General features: G+C 58.0%; 1 protein-coding gene across 1 annotated transcript; it reads left to right on the forward strand.

Annotated features, from left to right (window-relative positions):
* Window positions 1–675: 675 nt before the first annotated feature.
* On the forward strand, window positions 676–24,690 carry LAPTM5 (lysosomal protein transmembrane 5). The gene is made up of 8 exons (XM_014837984.3): window positions 676–1,158; window positions 15,555–15,648; window positions 16,284–16,360; window positions 17,920–18,051; window positions 18,755–18,877; window positions 20,052–20,147; window positions 21,972–22,064; window positions 23,291–24,690. Exons 1-8 carry the CDS (start codon window positions 1,078–1,080, stop codon window positions 23,378–23,380), a joined length of 786 nt encoding a protein of 261 aa, XP_014693470.1. The 5' UTR covers window positions 676–1,077; the 3' UTR covers window positions 23,381–24,690.
* The last annotated feature ends 556 nt before the right edge of the window (window positions 24,691–25,246 follow it).

Below are 25,246 nucleotides of genomic sequence, written 5' to 3' on the forward strand. Positions count from 1 at the left end.
CTTCAGCTGTGTTCTCCATTGCAAGTGAGCTCAGCATCTGTACAGAGCAGACTTCCTATGGGGATTTTGCAGGTGTCTCCTGTTCTCTTCTTTGATTACCATATGGATGATTTATCATCTGAGAAGGGAGCATAGATCCCAGTGCACCTTGCTTAATAGTCACGGTTTATTAATTCCAACTTTCCCCAAGAGTGAAAAAAATCAGGGGAAAAAATCCCTGATTGCATGTGAGCATCAGGGGGCCTTGAGGCCCACAAAGGTTGACTGAGAGTTTCCCAGCATGCTGTGAGGCATTAATGACCCGGCCATGGGACGAGCCAAGCCCAGGGCCTGACACATGGTTGATGGATTTGCTTAGTAATTATTCTTCTGTCCTGCTTTGGACAGAGCTCAGGAAGAGCATGCCTCTCTGAGGCTGGCAGTAGAGGGAAGAGAACACTGGCTCTGGGGGGGTGGCTTCTAGAACCAGTCAGCCTCGGTTCAAGTCCTCATTCCTCCACGGGCTAGCTGTGGGACCTTGAACAAATCACTTCCCCTCTCTGTGCCCCAGTTTCTTCAGCTGTAAAATGGGGATAATAACAGTATCTTCTTCAAAGGGTTGAGGTGAGGATTAAAGGATTAATCCAGCAGCATGCTTAGAACATGCAAGAAATATGAGACAAAGCTATTCTTGCAGGGGCAGACCTGAGTTTGAATCCTGCCACCAGCACTAACTGCTGTGTGATCTTGGGCGAATGCCTTGATCTCTCTGGACCTCTGTTTCTCTAACTGGAAATGGGTCTGGTAACAGTTGCTGCTTCCAAGGGTGGCGGCAAGCATCCAGGAAGGACAGCGAATGGCCAGTGCTGACGGCGCGAGGGTCTGCACTCCCCAGGGAAGCCCCTCCTGGGCGTGTGCTCGGAGGCAGGCCAGTGGCCCTTCCCAGCTGCCCCGCCCCAGTTGTGACAATCTTGCCTCTGCCTGTGTGAAGGGGCAGGAAGGAAGTGAGGAGAGCAGCCGGCAGCTTCCCCTTTTCTGTCCTGCTCCGGGCGCTGGCTCCTTCCCCCTCAGTGCCTCGGAGGAGGGGACGGCAACACCATGGCCCCCAGCAGCGTCCGCCAGACCTGCTGCTGCTTCAACGTCCGCATCGCCACCACCGCCCTGGCCATCTACCATGTGGTGAGTGCAGGCAGGCGCAGGGAGACGGGGGTGTGTGTGTGTGAGGGGGTGGAAGAGGGTCCCTGATCCGCTGAGCCCCCTCCAACGGGAGCACGCTGCTCACCGCCTCTCCGTGGGACCCTGGACAAATCCTTTCCCTGCTCTGGGCCTCAGTGGCCAATCTATCAAACGGGGGAAGGGGCCTGCAGCGGCCTGGAGCAGAGCAGCGGCGGGAGCGGGGTCTTCGTCCCGAGTGGATGGGACTCGCGTTCACTCTGAGGCTCAGTTTCTGCCTCCGGGAAATGGACAGAATAGCAGCCACAAGGGCACCGGGTGCGAATGGAACAGAGCTGGGAAAGCGCCTCGGGAGCCGGGATCTCAGGAGAAAGGTGGGCTGCGATCTTGCCAGGATATGGGGTCAGGCCTCAGGCGCAGCTTTCACTCCTCCCGTGGGGCTCGGGCTGCTGCAGGGGACAGAGGCGGGACTGTCCCTTCTGTGCCTCCAGAGGGGAGGGAGAGGGCTGAGTCCTCTGAGCTTCCACTTGGGCCAACCACTGCCTTCTCCCCACCAAAGCAAACTGGAGGCCTTGTGCTCAGAAGTGGGGGGACTCGCCCGCCCAAGCTCCCATGGGGCGGCCTGCGGAGGAGGGAGCCTGCAGCTCCCCTTCGGAGGGTGGTGTGGGTGCACAGCCTTCGTCTCCTGTTACTCACAGGCAACTGTGGGCAAGTCACAGCCCCCAGGGCCAGAGGCTGCTCCCGTCTCAGTGGCTGAGGGCTGGGACCTCTGCTCTGTCCTGTCCAGATCCATCCCCCCGCCCCACATCCCCGAGCCACACCCAGCTCCCCTTGACCCAGGCGCCTTCCTCCTCGGTGACTCAGGGCCTGTGGTTAGCAGTTCTCTTATGAGCCTGGAAGGGCTTCCTCAAATTCAGCCTAAACGCGGCCTGCTGCGGTGGGCTACTGTCAACTGCTCAGACCTGGCTGCATCTGTTTCCTGCCACAGGCAGAGCGGGCAGGGCTGCGGCAAGAGTCCAGCTTTCCCTTCGGAGCGGTGGCGCTCTTCAGTGGCCAGTGCATAGCCTCTGGATCCAGACTCCTGTGTGCAAATTCTGGCCTTGCCACTTCCTAGCTGTGCAGCCTCGGGCCACTTACTTAGCCTCTCTGAACCTCAGTTTCCTCATCTGAAAAATGGGCTTGAGAATCATAATACTTCTCTGATGGGGCTGTTGTGAGGACCAAGGGGGTTGATCCCTACGAGGCCGTGCCTGACACGTGGTTGAGGGCTTTGTTATCGGTAGCGCCTCAGACCTGGAGCCTGCTGCCAGCACACCTGGAGTCAAGCTGTCAGACCCCAGGACGCTGATTTGGGGGGTGCGCTCAGAGGCTGCACCTGCCAATGCAAGATGGATCCTGAGACGAGCAAATGGCAGCTTGGCTGCCCCACACAAGTCCTCAGGGCGTCTCCAGGCTCTGAGATTGTGCTGTGTTCTCCGAAGGACAGTGTGGTCCCTGTGGGAAGCCGGGGCCCAGCTCTGCCACTAACTGGCTGTGTGGCCTTAGACAAGCTTCTCTCTTGGGCCTCAGTTTCCCCTTTATAAAATGAGGGGTGAGGGGGATACGGACTGGCTCAGAGGCCTCAAACTGCCACGCCTCCAGGGGCCACACAGGTCATGTGAGTGAGTGCGGGGGCCGGTGGACCTGCAGGCACCTGGGGAGCCTGCGCTGGGTCCCCTCTGGCAACTGCTCTTTCTGCTGACTGTTGTCACGAAGGAAGGTGGCTGTGGGCGCTGCTCCACTGTTCAGAGAAGCAGGAAACTCAGGTTTTCACGCCACATCTTCTGATATCTTCATGTTGGTGACGGATTCACGGTAGAGAAGAAAGCCCTGTGCAGGCGTGGCCGAGTCGGTCTGCAGGCTGTCTGGGCCCGGGTCTGCCCTGCAAACCTCAGACTTGGTGACTCTTGAGGTTTCTTCTTGATCGCGCCATCTGAGGCCCTCTCTCGTACGTGGTTAAGTGACGTCAGTGCCCGCCCACAGAGCTGGAGAATGTGCGAGCAAGACCAGGGAAGTCTTCTTGGAGGTGGTGCCCCTGGTAGCGTTTGGGCGTGGGGTGTACGGATGGGGAGGAAGAGATGTGCAATGGTGTGGAGGCTGAAGGACAGTGGCTTGTGCAGGGGGCACTACAGGGACCAGCCTGGCGCCTGCAGGTTGGGGAGCAGGGGGTGGTGGGGCTCGGAGAGGTAACCTCAAGAGTCTGGACCCCCACCATACTGCACTAGTGGCACTTCGGGCTGGAGAATTCTTTGCTGTGGGGACCGAACTGCACATTGTAGGATGTGTAGCCACATCCCTGGCCACTGCCTACAAGGTGCCAGTAGCACCCAGCCGTTGGGACAAGCAAAAATACCTCCAAACATTGCCAAATGTCCCCTGGGGAGCAAAATCGCTCCTAGTTGAGAACCACTGCCTATAATGGGAGCCATGGCATGTCCTAGAGCAGGAGAAGGTGTGAGAACAGAGGAGAAGCCTGGAAGCTGGAGGCCTGGCCCAGGCAGTCATCTCTGGGCTGGCGTCCTCGCCTGATTCCCGGGGTGGACCATTCTCCTGCCCCCTCTGGGAGAAACCTCTGCTCTTTCCCAGAAAGGGCAGGGGCTGGGGGCTTTCCTGGGGCCCAGCAATCGGGTGGCAGGTGTGCTGTCAGGGCCTCCAACATCTGGATGAAAAAGAGAAGCTGCTGTCCAGATGTGTTGATCACTCAAATTGGCCGTCATCTGGAGCCAGTCATGGGTGACAGCCCTGCACACTGAGAGCTATTTGTGGACTTGGCTCCTCTAGGGGGGGTTAAATCGGGCCCTTGATGTCCCGAGACAGTGCCTACTGAGCCACCAGGGGCGTTATTACGGGAGGAGCCTCCTGCGTCCAATGGGGGAAGCTGGGTTCTCGGCTTCTGGCTGGAGAGCCTGCCTCAGGATGTCACTGGGTTTGGGTAGAAGATTTTCTGGGTTGAGGGTGCTTTCTTACCCAAACTTGCACCCAGACGGGAGTCAGAGAACTTTCTCAAAGTGGCCTCTTTGGTCCTGGCCTGTCTGGCAATGCAAAGCCCATCCTAAGTCAACGGCAGTGGGTGGGGACCCCTAGAAGACCCTTTGGCCCAGAAACCTCTCTGGCCCTGACATCTCCACTCCAAAGTGCCTGGAACCCTATAGAAACGCCTCGTCTGATGACAAGCTTACAATTCTGTGATTTCAGCTACGAGCAACAGTATGCAGCGAAACAAGGCCAGGAGGAAGTGAGGCCGATGCCAGCCTTGGCTGTCTCTGGGTTACAGGATTGTGAAAGCTCTGACTTGTCCGACTTTTCTGGATTCTCCATATTTGGTACAGGGAGCACGTAGTACTTTTTAAAGTAAACTTTTTATTTTAGGACGGTTTTGGATTTACAGAAAAATGGCGAACATAGTCCAGAGTTCCTGTCTCCCCCACACCTGGTGTCCCTGTTGTTAACATCTTACGTTAGTGTGACACAGTTGTCACAACGCATGAGTCGATGATGATACATGATTATTAACCGCGGTCCGTACTTTATTTGGATTTCCTCAGCTTTCCCTAATGCCCTTTTTCTGTTCCAGGATCCCACGTTACATTTGGTTGTCCTGCCTCCCGTTCCTCATGGCTGGGACGGTAGCTCAGATTTTCCGTGTTTTGGATGACCTTGGTAGTTTTGAGAGTACTGGCGATGCGTTTTGTGGCACATTCTTTAGACAGGGCTCGTCTGCTGGTTTTCTCGTGGTTGGACTCGGGGAACGTGTTTGGGAGGGAGAGTGCAGGGGTGAAGTGCCCCACTCAGGGCATCGTATCAGGCGTACGCACAGCCCACACGTCCTGTCCCTCTTGATGTTGACCTGGAGCCCCCGGCTGAGGTTGTGTGTGCCAGGTTTCTCCTGAAACGTCCCTCTCTTCATCACGGTCCTTTTGACAGGAAGTCACTCTGCACAGCCCACCCCTGAGCGGCGGGGAGCTGTGCTCGCCTCCACAGAGGAGCGATGTAAGCAACGTGGGATCCCTCACGGGAGGCTTGTCTGCTCTCCTCCTTTATTACACACAGAAGGGACTGACTGATTGGCAGGGACTCACGGATGTTTATTTCGTACTCTGCCTTCTAAGCCAAAGCTCCTTGATTGGGTTGCTCCAATGCACTACTTTTTAAACTGGAAACAGAAAAGCAGTAAAGCGGCCTCTGTTACGTCAAGGTGTCTCTCGAGAATGCAGATACGTCCTCAGCCTGTCTTTATTTCACACGCCCAGCCCCAGGCTGGGACGCAGGCCCACGCCTTCCTGGCCTCTGCCCTCCCGGGGTTCCAGTCTGCCGAGGAAAAGCTGTGATGACGTCTTTGATGGATGACGGGCTTCATAGCTGAAAGGACGGATCTCTGCTCGGCTCAATCCTCTTATTAATGATGAGAAAAAAGAGGTTCAAGAGGGTCCTCGACTTACTCCACGCCACATAGGGAGGTGGGGCGGGGGCTTGCTCCAGGCCTCCGGTACTGGCACACAGGTGTATAGACTGAGCCAGTGAGTGAATAAGTGAATTCCTTACCTGGCCCAAGTCTGTCTGGGAGGCCCTTCCTTCACTCAGTCTTCATTTCTTCTTTATCATCCAGCACATAGGAAGCTTCCTCCTCCAGGAAGCCCTCCTGATTTGTCCTCCTCAGATTCCAGGGACTCCCCTCACTGCTCCGCTTTGGGATGGAAAAGATCCCAGGCCTGTCTCCTTCACTCACTGGTGACGTGACCTTGAGCAGGCAGGTACCTTTCCTGTCTGGACCTCAGTTTCCCCATCTGTTGAATGGCGCCAGTGGTCCCTGTCTCAAGGATGATTGTTTCAAGGTATTGAGGTGACATGGCCGCATTGGAGTGGGGGGTGGCAGGCGAGTGCCTAGAGGGGGAGCAGACCGCAGAGACCACTCCCCGTTTGAAAGCTCATATCTTTGGGGTCTAAAAATAGGCCCCATCTGCCAGGTGGGAAAGCCCCGGAGGCGAGTCTGTTAGAGCCTCCACCGTCACGCCTGGTGCCCCCGTGTGGCGCAGAGAGGCCTGCCTGGTGCTCTTCCTGGAGGGGCAGGGAGGCTGGTAGGTAGGGTGGGGGCTGTTGTTGGAACAGAGTTGGGCTCCTCATCTCTGGGGTGTGTGCCCCACTCACCAGCTGATAAAACGTTGAGGCCCACACAGCCTCACCGGGCTGATGGGGGTGGCATGAGAGCCTTCTAGGGGCAAGGTTGGGCTCTGCTGTCCCAGGCCTGGTGGGCCGAGCGACGGTGGTCAGTCGTCCATGTCAGGTGTGCCAGGACAAGCCGGACCGCAGGCTGGACCTCATCCCCTCCCTGCATCTTTGTTCTCAGGCCCAAGAGAAAGGAAGGAAGGGGCTTCTGGCACTGGGAGGTGGGTGGTGGTCCCCGTTGTTGGGGGCCACCTTGATTGGAGGGGCTGGGGCCCCGCTCAGATGGGGCCTCGTGGCTGGAGGGCAGAGGCGGGGTGGGCCTGAGCCCCCCAGGAAGTGAGGTTTTTATTTTGAGCCCAGGGCAGCGGCCTGGAACCAGGACTTTACTCTGAGCTCACTGTGAGGCCTGCATTGTTCTCCCAGGGGACCCCACCCTGCTGCGGGAACGGGGAGGGGATGGCACAGAACCCCCGATGGGGCAGGAAGCTGAGCAAAGAGCTGTGCAGGGCAAGGGCGCTGGCTCCCTGCCCTTCGAGTCCTCGGCCCTGCTCCGGGGCCCAGGGCCCCAGGCCAAGGTACCTCCCCTTCTCCCCCAGCCTCAGTTTCCTCCTCTGTCAAATGGGAGTCAATGAGCCTGACCTGCAGGAGACTTGAAGGAAACCAGGTGGGAGATGCACCTGGCAGCTAGTGAGCACCCCACAAATGGCAGCCTCCACTGGAGCCCCCGCTTGACAGAAGAGGAAACTGAGGCTCAGCGAGCCTGAGCAACCTTGCCGCCTGTGCTAGATAAAGAACAATAGCCCAGGTGGCCTGCTGGCCCGGGGCCCCGCAGCTGCAGACCGTGACGGGGGAAGGGCCACGCTGGGGGGGGGTCAGCTGTAATATCCGGGGAGCCCTGTTCTTAGAAACACGGAGCCCGCATGTACAGACGCAGTCTCGATTTCACCTGAGAAATGGGGAGAAAATGAGAATGTTAACAGCCTGCCTCACGAGGCGGGGGTGCGGGTGAAGGGATGGGCGTGTTGGCTGGGGGCCCGGCCTCTCCTGAAGCCTCAGGAGGAACAGTGCTGCTTACTCTCACGTGGGGGCCTCTGCTCCAAAGGTTAATAGGGAAGTGATGGTTGATGGGGGCAGTTTGCGGGGTGCACAGTGCTTCCCCAGATACTCAGGAAGTGGAGGATGGTGGGGGGGCTTGGGCCGAGCCCAGAGGCTGACTCTGAGACCCCAGATTTGGCCCCTAAAGGGAGACTTGATGACCCCCCCACCCCGCAAGAATGGCAGAGGCCGCTGGGATTTGCTGGGCCAGAAATTTCCCCTTTGGCGCCTGCCCCCGCGGGGGAAGCCTCGCCATTCTGCCTTCTTCCATAGGGGCTGGTCTGGAAGGTCAGAGGGCAGAGGGTGGCAGGGAGGGCCTGGCCAGGCTGCCACATGCAGGCAAAGGCAGAGGAGGCCCGAGCTGGCTGCTCCCCACGCAGTGCTCCCCTTCCTACGCTGCAGGGTGGTAACTTTGAGGAGCTCTCTGCGCTCTCTGTGGGCTCCTGGCCTGTACGCCATCTGTCCCTTCTGCCTGGAGCATTCCTTGTCCCGTCTCTGCCAGCCCCCCAGGCACCACCCCTGTAAAACCATGTCTTTCCTGATTTCTCCTCCATCCCTCCACCAGCCCAGCTGCATGGCGGCTACCATTTCCTCGGGGCTCATTGTGTGCCCAGCACAGATGACCCGAGGTCACAATTCACAAGAGAAACCTCTTGCAGTTCCCTGAATGCGTCTCCTCCACTTTTGCTTTTTCTCATGCTGTTCCCTCGTCCTGGAACACCTTTCCCACTGCCCTTTGGGAGAAATCTTCTTTAAGACTTCCCGCCTCTCAGAAGACTTTCTGGAGCCCCGTGCTCCTGGACCCTGAGTTCCCAGTGGCCCCGTTCCAGGACGGTTCCCCACCCCAACTGCTGGGACCCTGTGGATTGTGTCCTCTGGCCCGGACACTCACCCAGGGCTTGGCCCGGCCTCACTCATCTTTGTAGTCCCCAGGGTCTGACACATAGCGGGTGCCAGCCAATCTCTTTTATCTGAGTTTTGTGAACGTTTATTGCTGTATAACTCACATATCATAAGTGCACATCTTGAATGGTTATGGAGTGAACACAGCCGTGTAATCTCCACGCAGATTAAGACATAGGGCAGGACCAGCACCCGAGGCCCCTGGATCCTGCCCCACTGGCCTTGTCCAGCACAGGTGGTTCTGGAACAACAGAGGGGTGAGGTCACGCCCAGCATGCCCTTTCGCATCTGGCTTCTTTCTCTCAACGTTACGTTTGTGAGCTTCATCCGTGTTGCTCTGTGTGGCCAGCTCACTGTCCCCTTGCTGCGTCGTGTTTGGCTGCATGTCACACCGTATTTGCCTGTCCTGCTGCGAGAGGACATTAGGGTTGTTTCGGCTTGGAGGCTGTCACAAATCGAGGGGCCGTGGCCAGGGGACCTGCAGTTTGGGGTCCCCACACAAGCACTTCTGGTTGGTTCATCTTTCTGCATCTTCATCTTCAGGAGCTACCACGTCCCTTCAGCTCCTCCTCGAAGCTGCCCTCCTGGTGGGTGGGTCCTTCTCTCTGTTCTACGGACAAGGAAACTGAGGCACAGAGGAGTAAAGTGGCAGGCGGAGGGGACAGTTAGGAGCTCGAGGGCATGGGGAAGGGAGAGGGGACAGCAGAGCAGCAGCCTGGGGAGAAGCAGGCTCTCGGGGAGGGGAGGGAGCGTGGCTGGGGCTCGGGGACGGGGCCTCGCAGTGGGATCGGGGCTGGCTGGGGAGGTGGTTGGGCAGATAGCTCTGTGGGGATAAGGGCCCCCACCCGGTGGCCCCCTGATAAGTCAGACAGGAAGCAGGAGGTGGGGGTGGGGGAGGGCGCTTCCTCTTGATGCTGACGCATCTGGTTCTCCGGCCCGTCCTCATCCCAGACAGCCGCAGGGGCCCAAGGAGCACAGGCGGGCCGGAGGGGTTTCCGGGACTGAGCTCCAGGGAGACAGTGATAATAATAACAATAATAATAATGGCCTAAGTGTGCAGGAGCCCCTGGGTGGCAGGACACGGGGTGAGGGCGGAGCAGCCCTGAGAGGGGAGGGGGACAGGAAGGCTGTGCACTTGGGACCCATTCTGCAAACTGCGTTATCTGTTAGGGACAAGCCCGGGCCTGGCTCCTTGTGCAACCTCAGCCAAGTCACGCCCAGGCCCCTGCTCTCCTCATATCTAAGTGGGGGAACAGTCCTGACCTCGCCAACCTGTCAGGAGGAGCAGACGAAGTTAACGGGTGGGAAAGTGCGCGCCAGTCAGCTGGTGCAGTGCAGGTGCTTGCTGAGGGTTGGGTCTCTTCGCAGATTTTACCCCCTGAAGTCTTGGTGGGGGGGGATCTCTGCCTGCCTGCTTCTGAGAGGGTGGGTCTTGAGCTCCTAGGAGCCCCCAGGAGTTCTGAGAGAGTGGTCCCAGCTTCCTGGGTGGGGAACTGGTGTTTGAACCCCAGAATGGGGGGGTCTGGTGTCACCATCAGCATCTCCCCGATCTTCATCACCACCTTCATATGGTGATGTCATCACCATCACCAACATCAGCAGCAGCATCGTGGCCATATGATCATTGCAGTTAATTACCACTTCCCAGCATGCCTGCTGGTGTCACCTCCCTCACCACCCGCCTGCCACATCCACATCCTCTGTTATCACTGCACGCATGATCGTAACTGTCACCACCACGCCAGACCCAGTGATGTGAAAGCCAGTCCCGCTTCCCACCACAGTCACCACTGTCAGCACATGTCCTCCACTCCAGCCAGCTGTGGCATCACCGCCGTGCTGGCCTGGGCCGTATGCAGTGGTGCCCCCAGGACCCCCGTCCTCCCAGGTTTTCCCTCTCCAGGACAGCCGCTGCCCCCTGTATTTCAGCTTGAGCCACTGGCTGCTCCTCGGAGCCAGCAGGAAAACAGGTAGAAACTCCCCTGGCCTCCTGGCCACTTTCCCGTCTGCTCAGCTTAGGGAAGTCGTATTCGTTATTGTGAAAGAAGGGGCAGGATGGGGATGGGAATGGGAACTGAGACCAGGGGGGAGCGGAGAGAAGAGGCACAAAAGGAGAATGGAAAGCTGGGGAGGCAGTGGGCAGGCTGACCATGGCCAGGACTGATGGGGTCACATGGCCTGAGACCTTGGTGTCAGGAGGACTGAGGCTGATTCTGGCTCTGCAGCAGCCTTGCTGTGTGACCTTGAGCTGGTCCCTGCCTCTCTCTGAGCCTCAGTTCCCCATTGGTAACATGCCCTCTCTCAGAGAAGAGGTATTCCTGTCCCCGAGTTTCCCTGGATCTGCACTGCCAGCCTCCGGGCCTTTGCACGTGACGTCCCCTCTTCCTGGAAGAGTTTTCTCTTTTCTCTGTTGGAAAACTCCTGCTTATCCTTCAAAGCTGCACGCAAGCATTTCCCACTTGTGAAACCCTCCCTGAGTCTCCGAGACATTGGGGATTCCTCTAAGCTCCCTGCGTGTCCCCCATCACGGCACTGAACACATTGTCACCCGTTGGGTTCCCTGGGGGACTGTGACACCTGCAGGCCAGGGGCCTATCCAGACAGGGCATGGGGGCGGTTTGTGCTTAGAGAGTGTTTGCCGGATGAACAATCCAGGCAGCGAATGAATCTCCACACAGATTCACGAACGCTGCCACAGCGCTATTTATGGAGCGCTTGCTGTTAGCCTGGCTCCCTGCTCTCGTGCCACTTGACCTCACAGCAGCCCACGAGGCGGGTCTGGTTATTATCCTCATTTCCCGCACGAGGAGACTGAGGCTCAGAGAGATGACTGCCTGGCTCGAGGGCACAGAGCTCTGTGGGGCCAGGACCATCTGACCCTAGCTCCCTGGCTCTTAACCGCCTGGTCTCCCCAGCGCGGGATTAAGGACAGAACGTGCGAAGATGCTCTGTGGGAGGAGCAGGTGGTGAGTGAACGCCGTCCAGCCGGGCGTCTGGGGGGAGCGGCCCCGTTCCTGTCCAGCCCTGCCAGGCCCCCAGATCGTGGGGAGGGGTCGCGCCGTGTCTAGGTGGATACCAGGGGCACGAGGGGGAGGTGAGGGCCAGGCGTCCTGGGTATCTGGACTCTGGGGTTTCTGGGTCTCCCTGGCATACATTGTAGGTAAGAGGGACTTTCCAGGAGCTACAGAGGGCTCTTGGCTGAGGACAGGGAGGGCCTCCGGATGAGCAGCATGGACTCTGGGGTAAGAGACGCGGGCAGCCCGGGTGACACGCCACAGTTTGCAGGAGTCCTGTTCCCTGCTTCTCCCGTGTCTAATCATCCCCGTGGGACTGGGTATAGATGGGGTGACTCTGTGCATTGACTGGAGGGGGAAACTGAGGCCAGGGAGGAGCCAGGACCGGGCCAGGGTCAGCCAGCGGCGAGGCAGTGGGGGAGGCCCCCCAGGCCCCAGCTGCCGTCCCCAGAGCTCCTGGTGTCCAGGGCTGGGGGAGGGTGGGCTGAGGATTGGAGAGACCGGGGCTGGGCCCCAGGGCAACCCCTCAGCCCTGGAGTCCGGGAGAACAGGCCTCAGGGTTCGGATCCAGCCAGGCCACGTGCCGCAGGGCACAGGAGTTCTCTCTGAGCCTCGGCTTCCTCTCCTGTCACGTGGAGTGAAGGTCGCCTCTCTTGGGGTTTTTGGGAAGCTGTGGTGCGGGCCTGTCTGTGCAGATCTGAGTGCACAGCAGGCGCTCGGTAACGGTCAGTTCCTCTCCATCTCATCTCTAGGGAGCCCAGCCGCCTCTCCTTCTCCTGGATCGGGGACGGGGGTCTTCTGTGGAAGGTTAGGGTCCAGCGGAGGGTCCGAGTCAGGCTCTGAGGTTGCCTCAGACTGTGACCTGGGGCTGCTCCCTGCCTTCTCTGAGCCTCCGGGTTCTCATCCGGCAAATGGGGCAGAATCATCTCCTGCCCCCCTGCAGGACCGTGGAGAAGGCGAAATGGGGTGAAGGCGGGGGGCCTGTTCTTAAACACAGGTGGTTTTTACAAAAGTTGAGCTGCTTCTGGTGTCGCTGCTGCTGCCGGCACAGGGGAGGGAGAGGGAGGCTGCAGAGCGAAGAGGAGACAGCGCCCACGTGCGTGTGAGTGGGGAAGGAGAGTGGGCCTCAGGCCAAGCCAGGAGGCTGGGAGACCCTGGGAGGACAGTGTCGGGGAAGAGAATCAGATCGAGGGCCCATTGGCCTGGGTTTGAATCCCAGGCCTACAAATGACCAGCTGGGAGGCCTTGGGCCTCTCTGTGCCTCGCTTTCCTCATCTGTGAGATGAGGGAGGGGGTAGTGAGAGCAGGCCCTTAGCTGGGTTGCAGGAGGATCATTGGGACGGTGCGGGGGCGCCCCTGGCATGGACTCGGGCTGTACGGACGTCCCTTCCCTTCCTTCTCCTTCCTGGGGCCACAGCACGTTTAGGAGCGGTTCCTGGAGAGCTGTGGTTGGGATGCTAATGGTGAGATTGCAGGCGTGATGGCAGGGCCGTGAGAGACAGTTAGGGCCAGAATGGAGGAGCTGGGGGCTGTGGGTGACAGTGGTCTCTACAGTGGGGTGATGCCCAAGGGACTGCTGGGGGCTCAGGATGGCAATAAATATTAGAATTTCTAAACTTTTCGATCATATTCTTGATTAATGTCCGGATGTGTGTGTGTATGTTTCGTGGGATGTTCATGGTAAACCAAGACTGTAGCACATGCATGTGATTTGGAAATAAAGAAATACGGAAGAGAGTATTCAGAAGGTTTCACTGACACAGGGGCGTGACCAAGACATCCGAGCCCCCTGGGGTTGGGGCCTGCAGGGGCTCTGAGTTGTCTCGGGGGCGGGGTGCATGGGAAGGAATCAGGACAGCACCGGGAGGCATAGACTCCAATCTCCACTCTGTCCCCGACTTTCTGTGTGTCCCTGGGCAAGCCACCTAACCTCTCTGAGCTCATAAAACAAGCAGAAGGAGCTTGCAAAATAAGTAGATGGAGGCTCTTTCTAGCAATCGGAGGTTGGGATTGTCTGATTCTGAGCTTTGTTCCAGATCTCAGACAATCCTGGATTCTTAGGACTTTAAAAGTCTTCTTGTGCCACCCTGGCAGGTGCTCGTGTGCCTTTCTAAGCTCAGCTGCGACCCATCTGTGGTGTGCTCGCACACCCCCAGGGACGGGGAGCTCACCATCTCACAGGGTGTCCTGTTCTGGCCTGGATTGAATGTCACCTGCATCCTTTCTCTTTCGCTCATTCGGGGTGAAGCTGGGAGGGGAAGGGCCCGGCAAAGCAGCTTCTCTCCCTCAGGGCTGCTTCCTGTGGGCGCCAGCCGCAGCGCCAGCCCCCCACCCGCCTTCCGCTCTCGCCTCCTCTTGATCTTTCTGGAGAAGTGAAGCCCTTTGTGTTCACCCTGCACCTGGGGCGGGGGCAGCTAGAGCAAGCTCTCAGTCAGCCCCTGGCCTCTGCTCCTAGTCCTGCTTGGCCCCCTTGTGAGCTCACACCAGCCAACAGCAGACTGTGTCTGTGAGCACCCACTGCCGGGCCCACGCTTGGCGCTCTGCAAATACCATGCAGTGTCTTCCTTACGAAATCCAGCGAGTGCCATTTTCCAGATGAGTCTATTGAGAAGTGAAGTGACTTGTCCAAGGTCACATAGTGACCTGGATTCAAGTCCCTCTCTGTCTGGTTCTGGAGCCCGGCTCCTCATCACTCTTCCGTACTGTCCCTTTCTGCACGCCCTGCACAGGATATAACATGGCAGGAAGACAGATTGAGACCTGAGTCTAAGTTAAAAAAACCCACGCAGTCAGCAAGGGGGAAACAGATGGTGGATGTCTGGTTGCCTGTCACCTGGGCATGAGTTACCAGAGCAGGGCTGCCTAGAAAGCCAATGTAAACTTAGGCCATATTAATAGAGGTAGGGCGCATGCTATGAGGAAGGAGATAGTCTGGTTGTTCTCAGTGTGGGCGAATGGTACCTGGAGAATTGTGTGTGTGTGGTGGGTGAAGAGAAGAAGGTGTGTCGCAAGGACATGGACACATGAAGACTGTGAGTTCCCCATGGCTGGGAGCATTTAGGTGGAGGTTGCATAGCACAGAATTCCTGCATTGGAAGGTGGAGGGCATGGGCAAGGGGACCTCCAAGGTCCTTTCAAACTGCAGATTTGTGGCCGGCCTTCAGCTGTTGCCAAGGCCACCCCAATACTCAGGCCTGTCAGATTTTCCCTTCTCCATCATTCCTAGCAAGGGTCCCCTGAGGGAATGGGGTTCATTCATCCATCCATCCATCCACCTATCCATCATCCATCCATCCATCTATCCATCCATCATCTATCCATACATCTGTCTATCCATCCATCCATCCATCTGCCCATCCATCTGTCTATCCATCCATCCATCCATCCATCATCCATCCATCCATCCACCAAATACAATAGCTAGGGCAGTGAACAAGAGACACACAGGCCTTTCCTGCCTGGACCCTACAGTCCAGTGGGGTAACAGTGATAATAACAGTGAGCATGGATTGAGTGCTTACTATCTGCCAGGTGCTTTAGGTGGATTATATCCCATCTGCCCCTCTACGACCCTATGAGGCAGGTGTTATTACCATCCTTGCTTTGCAGATGGGGAAATTGAGGGGGCTGGAGGATGGGGTTGACAGGGCACCCCAGGGAGTCCTGGGTCAGATGCTCCCAGGCCTGTGCTGATGATTCCAAGAACTTGAAGCCCTATGATGCTCAGATGCTGCAACTGAGGTCCCACAATGCCCCGAGCCTGTCGTTATGAAAGGGGGTGCAGTCCCGCCCCGTCTTCTCCTCGAGCCTGATCTCGGTAGTCACATTTACTGCTTTACTGAGATGTGGACATAGTCCTAATGCCCTCCCGGGAAGTTGTCCTTTACTCTTTATGATAGCCTCCTAAAGTAGCTTCTAGATTATCTTCACTTTACAGAGGGGGAAACTGAGGCACCGAGAGGTCAAGTAACTTGCCCAAGCTCACACAGCTGGGAAGAGGAAGAACCAGGCTGAGCTGTCTATCCGTACAGGCCACACTTATCCAGCATGCTCCACTCCTGCATCTCCTCCAGGACCGCCCCCCCCACCCCGTGCCCAAACAGGCCCCTGATGCATACCAGCGGGGTGGGAGGGCCGGTGGTGGAGCTGTGCAGGCCCTGGCTGACGGACGCTCCGTTCTGCCCCCAGATCATGAGCGTGTTGCTGTTCATCGAGCACTCGGTGGAGGTGGCCCACGGCAAGGCCTCCTGCAAGCTCTCGCAGACAGGCTACCTCAGGATCGGTGGGTGAGGGGGTGCCTCGGCAGGGCTGGCGGGGGGGGGGATGGATTAGACGCCTCAGATCCTTCAGCTGCAAATGGGACCTTCCACTTGGCCCCACGTGGGGCTCTAGGAGAGAGAGCAGGTAGGATGAGGAGCTTTGCCAACCTCACCAGGTTAGAAAGGTGAGAGCGGACCCCCGCCCACCCCGGTCCCAGCTTCCGCCCACGCCAGGATGAGATGGAAACTCCTCACGGCGGGATCAGCCACATTCGGCTCTCTCTCCAGGCCCCCCGTCCCCCACGATCTGGCTGCGCTGACCGCACCACGATCGGCCCTGGCTCGGGTCCCCTGCTTGGCCTCCTGGTCACTCAGCTCACAGGCCACTCCTCAGAGGCCTTCCTGGACCTCAGCCTGGCTAACGCAGACCCCAGCCCGCCTACCCCCTGGTACCCTCTGTTGCACAATCCTGTGTTACCCAAGATCTTGTCTGCTGCCTTTGTGGCCCATCAAGGCTGAGAACTGCAGGGAGCGGGGCCCAGGCCTTCTTCTTTGCTGTCCTAGCCCCCACACGGGTGGTTCCCAAAGTGTGGTCCCCGGAGCCCGGGTGGGGGTACCGGGGCACCTCTGGTCCTCACTGCTCTCCTTTGCCTTTCAGCCGACCTAACCTCCAGCTTCCTGCTCATCATCATGCTCTTTGTCATCAGCTTGAGCCTGCTGATCGGTGTGGTCAAGGTAAGGGCCTGGCTGGGGGAGGGAGAAGGGGGCCAGGACGTGGGTGGGGGGGGGGGTGGAAGGCGGCCCAGCTGCCCTCATGCCCCAAATTCCCTCCTGCTCGGTGGGCAGCGCTGGCTGCTGAGGGGGCGGGAGGCGGGTATTTTGGGAAGCCTCACCTGCACCCTAGAGATCTCCAAGCTCACCTTTTGCAGTGCCTCGTGGCCACACCTGACTCCTTGGGCCAGAGGCCTGGGTTCCCTGTTAAAATGTCCCTCCCAGGGGTGGGGAGAGGGGGCTGCACGGTGGGCCGCCGCGGATCATGGACACTTTAGAGAGAACTAGCTGGGGACCCACATCCTTTGAAACTGCAAATGGAGGCAGGGGATTTTGCTAGAAGAAAGAGGAAGAATCGTTTTGTGGTACGGGGAGAGGGAGAAAGCAGTGGGTTTGACCATCCGTGGGAGGAGCCGCAGCAGAGGGAGCGTGGATGGTGCAGCTCAGTCCACTGGGGAGCGGCTGAGCAGCTCGAGACAGTCTGTGCTTGGCCTCCTGCGGAAGAGGAGCCTGCCCATCCCTCGGCCCCCTGGGAAGTCAGGGCCTTTGCCACACGGCCTCGGGAGCAGGACCCACAAAGAGGGCCGCCTGGGCAGACAGGGGCCTGGTCCTCACAGGATGTCTCCAGGCAGGGATGTCTCCACCTTGCCTGAAATGCCACCAGCACCCCAGCTAACGCCGCCCTCTGGGAAGCCCTGCACCCCAGGGAATGACTTCACCTTGTGTGGGTGGCTCCCGGGTCCTTGTGCAGAAACACAAATGGTCCAGCAAGGAAAGGGGACACGGGCGTCCCTGCCGGCTCTGAGAGTCAGGCTGGGCTGTTTTGGCCGCCTCCTGAGTGATTTTAGACAACCACATGAGAAACCACAAAACCACTCCTGTGACTGGGCCCCTCTGTGGGTTCATACGCATCGATACCGGTCACAGTGGTCACTCGTTCTCCGTTGAAGGAGGGGCACTACGGCCTTGGCCTCGCGGGGCCTCTTACTGCAACTGACCACCCCCGGGGATGCCCGCATGGAGGAAGGTCCGGCTGTTCAAGCGGCGCAGGCTTTTTCCCGCCTCCAGGCCTTTGCTCAGGCTGCCCTCTGCCTCCATTCCCCTCCCCCTTTCCCTCCTGCTTCTTTCCAGATCTGCCCCGGTGTCCCCGCCTCCAGGAAGTCCTCTCTGATCCGTTCTCATCTGTAAAATGGCCCTTCCTAGTTGGGTTCTTGAAAGCGAATCAAGTCACACCCTGCTCCTGGAGCCCTTGGAGCACTTGTCTCTATAAATGGGGACCGTCCCTGTGTCTCCTGCGACAGCAGGACTCCTCGCGCTCAGGGCCTGGGTCTTACCTTCTCCCCATCCTCAGAGGCTCCCTCGGAGGAAGGCGTGTGGATCCGCAAGGGGTGACCTCAGCGGAGCCCAGCGGGGATGACTTGGGAGGGAAGGGGGCTGCCAGCGAGGGGGCGCACAGGGAGATCAGGCTGCGTGGGGGGTTGTTGTGCAAGGGACCCCCTAACGGGGCCGGGCCTGCCTTTCAGAACCGGGAGAAGTACCTGCTGCCCTTCCTGTCCCTCCAAATCATGGACTTCCTCCTGTGCCTGCTCACCCTGCTGGGCTCCTACATTGAGCTGCCCGCCTACCTCAAGTTCGCCTCCCGCAGCAGCCGGGCCGTGAGTACCCAGCCTGGGGAGGCGGGAGGGGCTCAGGCCAGCGGAGAGGGGGCCTCCCAAGGCCCACCCTACTTGGTGACCTTCAGCAAGTCCCTGAGTCCCTCCACATCACGCCACGTTTCTTCCTCTGTGAGACGTGTCTATGATTGCATCTCAGGAGCATTAAAGATGAGATGCACGTAGGGTGCCCAGCTCGTGGGACACCCTCGTCAGATGCCAGCCCCGTGTGAATTTACCCCAGAGGAAAGGACACAGGCCTTGGTCAGTCCCCAGCCCCTGCTTTGTCCCTCCTTTGTAACCAAGCTGAGGGAAGGGAGATAAAGATGATTAAAGCAGTGACGAGCGTCTGCAGTGGGAATGTGGGTGATGGCTGGCGCCCATCACTGATGCAGCTCCCCAAAAGTTACTGTTCACACTTCCCCTGACAATGGTCCTCCAAGAGGCTGAGGTGCTGTGTTGCAGAAGGATCCAGGGCTGGGAGCCAGGGAACCCTGGTTCTAGTCCTTGGTCTGCCACCAGCCCTCGGTGTGAACGTCCAGGAGTCTGTTTCTCTCTGGATACGGTGGGCTAGAGAGTTGCCGACGTCTCTGGCTGAGACAGTCTCTCAAGTTGAGAGCCCACCGTGTGCCCCAGGTACCAGGGCCTCTGGGTTGGGGCTTCATTGCTGATCTGTCTCCTTCATCCTCGTTTCTGCCCTCTAAAGGGCCCCTCCAAGGTCCCACTGATGACCCTGAAGCTGCTGGATTTCTGCCTGAGCATCCTGACCCTCTGCAGCTCCTACATGGAAGTGCCCACCTATCTCAACTTCAAGTCCATGAACCACATGGTGAGTCTGGGCCGGCGGTCCGCTCCCATCCCTGGCTGTGTGGCCTTGAGCAAGTTGCTTCCGCTCTCTGTGCCTCCGTGCCTAGGCTGGGTTCCCTAGAAGTGGAGCCTGGGAGGAGGATTCTTGTGTGAGTTGTTTATGGAGAGACGGCTCTCAGGAAGAAACTTGAGAGGAGGGAGGGAGGCAGGTTAGACAAAGGGTAGAAGCCAGGTGGACATGTGGCTTCAGGAGCAGCCCCGCCTGAGCACAGAGAGAGCCCTGCAGTGTGAATTGCACCGCGGAAATAGTGTTCGTTGTTTATTTCAGTCTAATGAATAAATGATTGTCCTCTCGCACAGTTTTTGAGGATTGGGCGTTTGACAGGGGCTTAGCTGGCTTGTTCAGACTCAGGGTCTCTCCCGAGATCTGGATGGAGCTGCGGACGCCGAGGGCTTGGCTAGGTCTGCGGGATCCACTCCCAAGGGAGCTCGCTGGCATGGTGCTGCCTCAGTTCCTCACCACGCGGACCTTTAAAAAGGCTGCTTGAGCATCCTCGTGTCGCGGCTGCTGGCTTCCCTGAGGGAGTAGCCGAGAGAGCACGGAGCAAACGGCCGGTCTTTCCAGGCTCATCTGGGAGGTCGCACTCACCTCTGCCATGTTCTGTCATTTGGGAGAAGTGAGGCGTTGAGTCTGCTCACGCTCAAGAGTGGGAAATGAGCTCTACTCTCTGAAGGGAGGAGGGTCGAAGGATGTGTGCACAGATTTGCAGACACCGCCGAGGTCGACCCCCAGGGCAGCAGCCTGCATCCCTCAGTCTCTGTGGCGAGCTCCCCCCAGGGGAGGGGCGCAGCCTCCCAGGTGCTTCAGGACTAGGTGGTTCTAGCCCCCAAGAGGAGCCTCTCTGGAAGGGTGCAGGCATGCCCACCGCCAACTGGGGGATGGGTGCACCAGCCAGGTGAGGCCGTCTGGGTGGGCTTCCACTGCATCTGCTTCCCTGATTTGCTCACCTGTCAGATGGGGCTGATGGTAGGTGGCACCTGCCTCCCGGGGCTGTTGCAGGGGTTCAGGTGCGATTACGGCCATGCCACCCACGTTCCCGCGTACGTGGTGGGCGGCTTGTTATTCCTCAACGTGAGGGCGCTGTTCAAGCTCCTCGTGGCCAGAGGCACTGACGTGGCCCCCAAATCTGTTGCAGAATTACCTCCCCAGCCAGGAGGGCATGGCTCATAGCCAGTTTGTCAAGATGATGGTCATCTTCTCCGTCGCCTTCATCACCGTCCTCATTCTGAAGGTGAGTGGTCCCCGCCCCACGGCTCCGGGAGGGGCGGAGAGGCTGTGCTGCCGCAGGCCCACCCATGCCAGATGGTGAGGAGGCAGAGAAGTGTTATCTTCTGCTGCTCCCCTCCCTGCTCTTGGCTCCTTACTCCACCCTCCCCACGTGGGGCCCTCAGGGACACCCCATTTAGAGGAAGTGGCTCTGTGAAGACCAGCTGTGTTCCGGTGTCAGGGACTTAGTGTGTAACCCAGAGAGGGCCTGATCCAGGGGAAGGAGGAGCTGTTCTGTCTGGAATCAGATTCAGAAAGACCCAGGTTTGAATCCTAGCTCTCCCCTCACTAGCTGTGTGGTTGGTTTTCAAGTCACTTCTCCCTGGGCCTCGGGTCTCCTCTGCGAAAGGGATGTAGTAAGTCTTGCTTTGTTCATGTCACAATTTTATGTGATTCAGGCACCAAAATGTAGATGGGTCCTGAGGTCATATTACTAGAGGTTGGGTGATAAGAAGGAGGGAGGAGAATGGTTTTTTCTCTGGGGTGGTAGGCCCAGAGGGTAGCGTTCAGTTTCAGGTCCCAGTTCCTAGAGAGATGGTGACACACTGGAGTGTGTTAATAGCAGCACAGCACAACCTGGAGGATGAAGAGGCCAGAAAACTCGGCCGTCTGAGGGAGTTAAGGAAACCAGAACAATTCAGCTTGGAAAAGAGATGACTCGGGGGGACAGGATCGCCGACTCCAGATACCCACCCGAAGGGCTCTCATGGGGACTCTAGACGCCACAGCCGTGACCTGCAGCCTGAAGCCACGGGGAGGCTGATGTCGCCTCAACAGAATGAAGGGCTTTTAAAAAGTGTTCTTTTCTGACTGTGAAATTGACAAACGACCCTGTAGAAATTTGGAAACTACCCACGGGCAGAAAGAAGACAAGAAGCCCACCGTCCCCTCACTCTAAGCCCAGCTCCGTGACCTCCGTGTGCGCGTCCTCTGCCTTTCTGCATGGGCGGCTGCCACCAGGCATCACCCGCTTCTTTCTGGGAGCGGTCGCGGCCCTCGCCTGACGCCAGCCTGGAAACAGCTTGACGCCTCTCACGCTGCCCTCCAAGAACCGACCCGGCCCAAGTGCGTGGTGTGCCATCAGAACCTTCCTGAAGGCCGGCGGGGGCAACGTGGGGAACCTGGGGAAAACCAGGGATTTTCCAGACGACAGGACCTGCTCTCCTTCCTCAGGAGGCAGTTCGGGGGCAGAGCAAGAACTGTTGGCTGCTGCGCCCCTGGGGACTTCACTCCCACCTTGGGAGTCCTCGCCCAGCTCCTACACCACCTGCTAGGAGAGAGCAGCTGCCTCCGCCATCTGACACGCACAGACATCTGTACGTGCAGTTTTTCTGTGTTTCTCAAGATGGGACACTGCTGCATGCACTGCATACGTGATCTGCTTTAAGAAACAACATTTCCTGAGCAATTTTGAAGAAAGCCTCTCCCGCCGTCAGCTCTGTCTCAGGATGGGTGGGGCCATTTCGGCGGGTAGTGAGCTTCCAGTCCCCGGGGGGTGAGAGGCAGAATCTGCAGGACTATTGCCAGAGGGGGCTGCAGGGTGGCCCAGAAGCCTCCAGAAAGTCCCTCCCTGCAGTGTGTGGGGCAGTGAGAAGGGAGACACTGGCTGGACCTGGGACCGGCAGGTGGGGCGCCCCCCAACCAGAATAGGGGGCTGAGTAGCAGCAGCTGGCCGCTGCCTTCTTGGGTGAGCTGGGGCCCCCAGGAGGCGCCTGGCATTGGTCCCAGGCCCCCTGGGGCGGTGAGGACGGGGGGCACAGAGCACAGCCTGAGCCGGGCCTCCTTCCAGGTGTACATGTTCAAGTGTGTGTGGCGATGCTACAGATTCATCAAGTGCACGAATTCGACCGAGGAGAGGAGCAGCTCCAAGACGCCCCAGAAGGTGAGCCTGGCTGGGGGGCGGGTCCCACTCACTGTGTCCTTTGGGGCAAGTCTCTTTCTCTTGCTGGGCCTCAGTTTCCCCACTTGTGAGAGGAGGGGTGGATCGGAAGAAATGAGAAGATCTCTTCCAGCTCGGATAGTCTAGGATTCTAGTCACACATTCAACATTTTCTGCCTCTCTCTTGGTTGGCCTCATACCCACCCCTGGGGGTGCAGAGAAAACTGAGATGCTGCCCGTCCTACAGGAGCGTATAGTCCAGAGGGAATCCAGACACAGAGCCCCACTTACAACTCAGGGTGAAGCACGGGGACCATGGAAGCACAGGGAGGCACCTGGCCTCATCTGGGGTGTCAGGGAAGGCTTCCTGGAGGAGGTGACACTTGAGCAAGTCTTAGACTTTCAATTGGTACAGGTTATCTGGGAAAGGGGAAGGGGCCTTCCAGACAGGGATGAGGGGCTCCGAGGAGCAGCTGATTGGAGAAGTGAGAGGAAAGTGCAGCCTGTTTAAATGACTATTGGCTCACTTTCCTCATCTGTAAAATGGGGATTGTATTAGTCAAGACCTTTTTGGTTGCAAGTAGCAGAAACCCAACTCAATCTGACGTAAGTAAAAAAAGGGAACTTATGAGCTCACAGAACTTGAAAGTCCGAGTGGGTCTGGCTTGGGCCTGGCTGAGTCCTGACATCTGGACGTGATCTCATCCTCTCCATCTCTTGACTCTGCTTTCCTCAGTGTTGGCTCTATTTTCAGGTATCCCTTTCCTCATGGTGGCAAAATGGCTGCCAAAATCCCTAGGCTGACGTCCCACCCTCTCAGCAACTCCAGTAGAAAGAAAGTTCCAGGAGTATGTCTCATTGGACCAGCTTGGGTCACAAGCTTATCCCCAAACCAATGATGATAGCCAGGGGGATGAAATTCTACTTTGAGTGGCCACGCCCAGGGTTGCCTGTACACTCCCTGCATGTGATGGATGGGACCGATTCTCCTGAAGCACATGAACTAAGAATGTTGTTATCAAAATAAGGGGTTTGATGCTGAACAGGCAGAGGCAAGTCCGTCTGCTCCAGGAAGAGAAACTGCACCTGCCTCATGTGTGTGTTATGCGTGCTGGTCGTCCTCGTTGTCATCATTGTGGCAGATGTGGGGGTTGGAGCCCCTTGGCTCCAGGATGGGACCATGGTTCCTTCTGGCCAATCCTCATCCCTCATCTCTCTGTCCCTCCCAGGTGGTCCTGCCATCTTACGAGGAAGCTGTGGCCCTGCCATGCAAGACTCCGGAAGGGGACCCAGCGCCACCGCCATACTCAGAAGTGTGACGCCCGCCAGGCCCCAGCCCTGGCGCTGTGAGGGGCGGAGCTGCCTTGCAATCCGCTTCTTTGCTTTGGGGCCCCTGCGGCCTGGGTGCACCGCCCGGCTGACTTCAGGACCATCTGCTTGTGTCCCCCTCGCTGGCCTGCTTTTCCTGCGGGACCTGGGAGATGCTCGCCATTGGGTCAACCCTTTCGGCTGAATGACTCCTTGGGTCTCAAAAATTCAGTCCCACACTCAGCTTATTTTGAGCAGCTCTGACATTTGTTTAAAGGATTGGTCATCCTAAACTCAGGGAATTTGGTTAAACAACCCCCACTTGACCAGTTTAACCAAGTGGCTGACAAACCAGACACACTTGTCAGTTCAGTAAAGTAATCCGGTCCAACAGCAACAGTCTGTTGCGCTGGTTTATAAATAGTTGCCTGTTCACAGAGCAGTTTAGCCAAGTAATCAGCAGTGAGTTCTCCTACCGGAAACGTATATCCGATTTCTTGAAATGGCTTGCTTTAAACACTGATCGAGTCAGCACCCATCAGTCAATATAGAATAGTGATAAAGTTCAATAATAAAAAAAAAATCAAATTAATCCCCAAACCATACAATTCAATCTAATCCGAAAACCAGCTGCCCACTCTGGTCAATCCATCCCTTCTAAGGGGCCGAATCACTGTTAATTCAAATGAGGATTCAGTCACACTGTTGCCAAACTGGCATTCAATGTCTAGTTCCGGGAAATAATAATTGTTTCAATCATCAAACAGTCCCTTCGAATACACAACTGCTTTGCTAACGAGTGGTCATGATCAACCATCACTCGCACGTGGTCAGTGTGAGCACACGGCAGTGGGCTCTCCTCGCCACGCTCACCCCTGGTAAGGAGCAGTCAGGCCATCCCTCAGGCCAGCCGGTTTGCCGCCGACTCGGTGGAGGGGCCTCAGTTCTGCCCGATGCCTGTGGTCAAGCAGAAATTCAGCCCTGAAATCAGGCAAATTCATTTGTTGGACTAAATCCACAGGTCAGTTCAGTCAAAACAGGCAAACCCTGAGTGGGCGCAGATGCCGCCCAGGGGCCGTGCTGGTGGTGGGGGAGGGGAAGCTTTGAGCCCCAACACCCGCTGCTCTGCCTGCTCCCTGTGGCCAGGGTTCCCCAGGGGGCTGACCCACAGGCGGAGACGGGGCCACGGAGGCAGGTTCTCCGGGGTCTGTGGGGGGTACGGAGGGAGAGGGCTGTGCTAGGGGCTCCCCACCGGCACCCCCTTGTGTAATTGCTTTGTGTGCGACGGGGAAGAATTTTCAATAAAGCAGCAACACGCTTCTCTCTGGCTGATGTGGTCCCTACAAGATGGTGCAGGCGGGGCTGGGGCCCCAACCATCACCCCGACACACACAAACACACACACATACACACACCCCTGTCCATCCAGTCCAGAAACTCAAAGGGGGCCATGTCTGGCTAGAGAGTGTCATGACCTGGCACTATTTCTGACCACGAATCACGGGCCACGTAAGCACCCCTATGTCTCCCAGGGCACAGGGGACAGGTGAACTCCGCTCACTTGGTCCCACACTGGGCACTGGGGGGGATGGCAATGGGCCAGACTTGCCTCCAGTTACCCACCAGTCTGGGGGAGGGGAAGACAGATCTGTGAATGACGACAACAGCCCATGGCCAACACCACGACGGGGAAAGTCTGAGGGACCTCAGACAACCAGAGGAGGCTTCCTGGAGGAGGTCACACCCAGTTGAACCTGAAAGATGAGTGGGCAGCAGTCAGCAAGTGGGGAAGGGTGTTCTGGGTGAAAGTAGCAGGATGTGGAAGGTGGGGGAGAGCAGCTGGGACAGGCGGCTCCAGCGGCTGGCGCTGGGGAGGG

This window comes from Equus asinus, chromosome 5, assembly GCF_041296235.1.
Source record: "Equus asinus isolate D_3611 breed Donkey chromosome 5, EquAss-T2T_v2, whole genome shotgun sequence".
Lineage (NCBI taxonomy): Eukaryota > Metazoa > Chordata > Mammalia > Perissodactyla > Equidae > Equus > Equus asinus.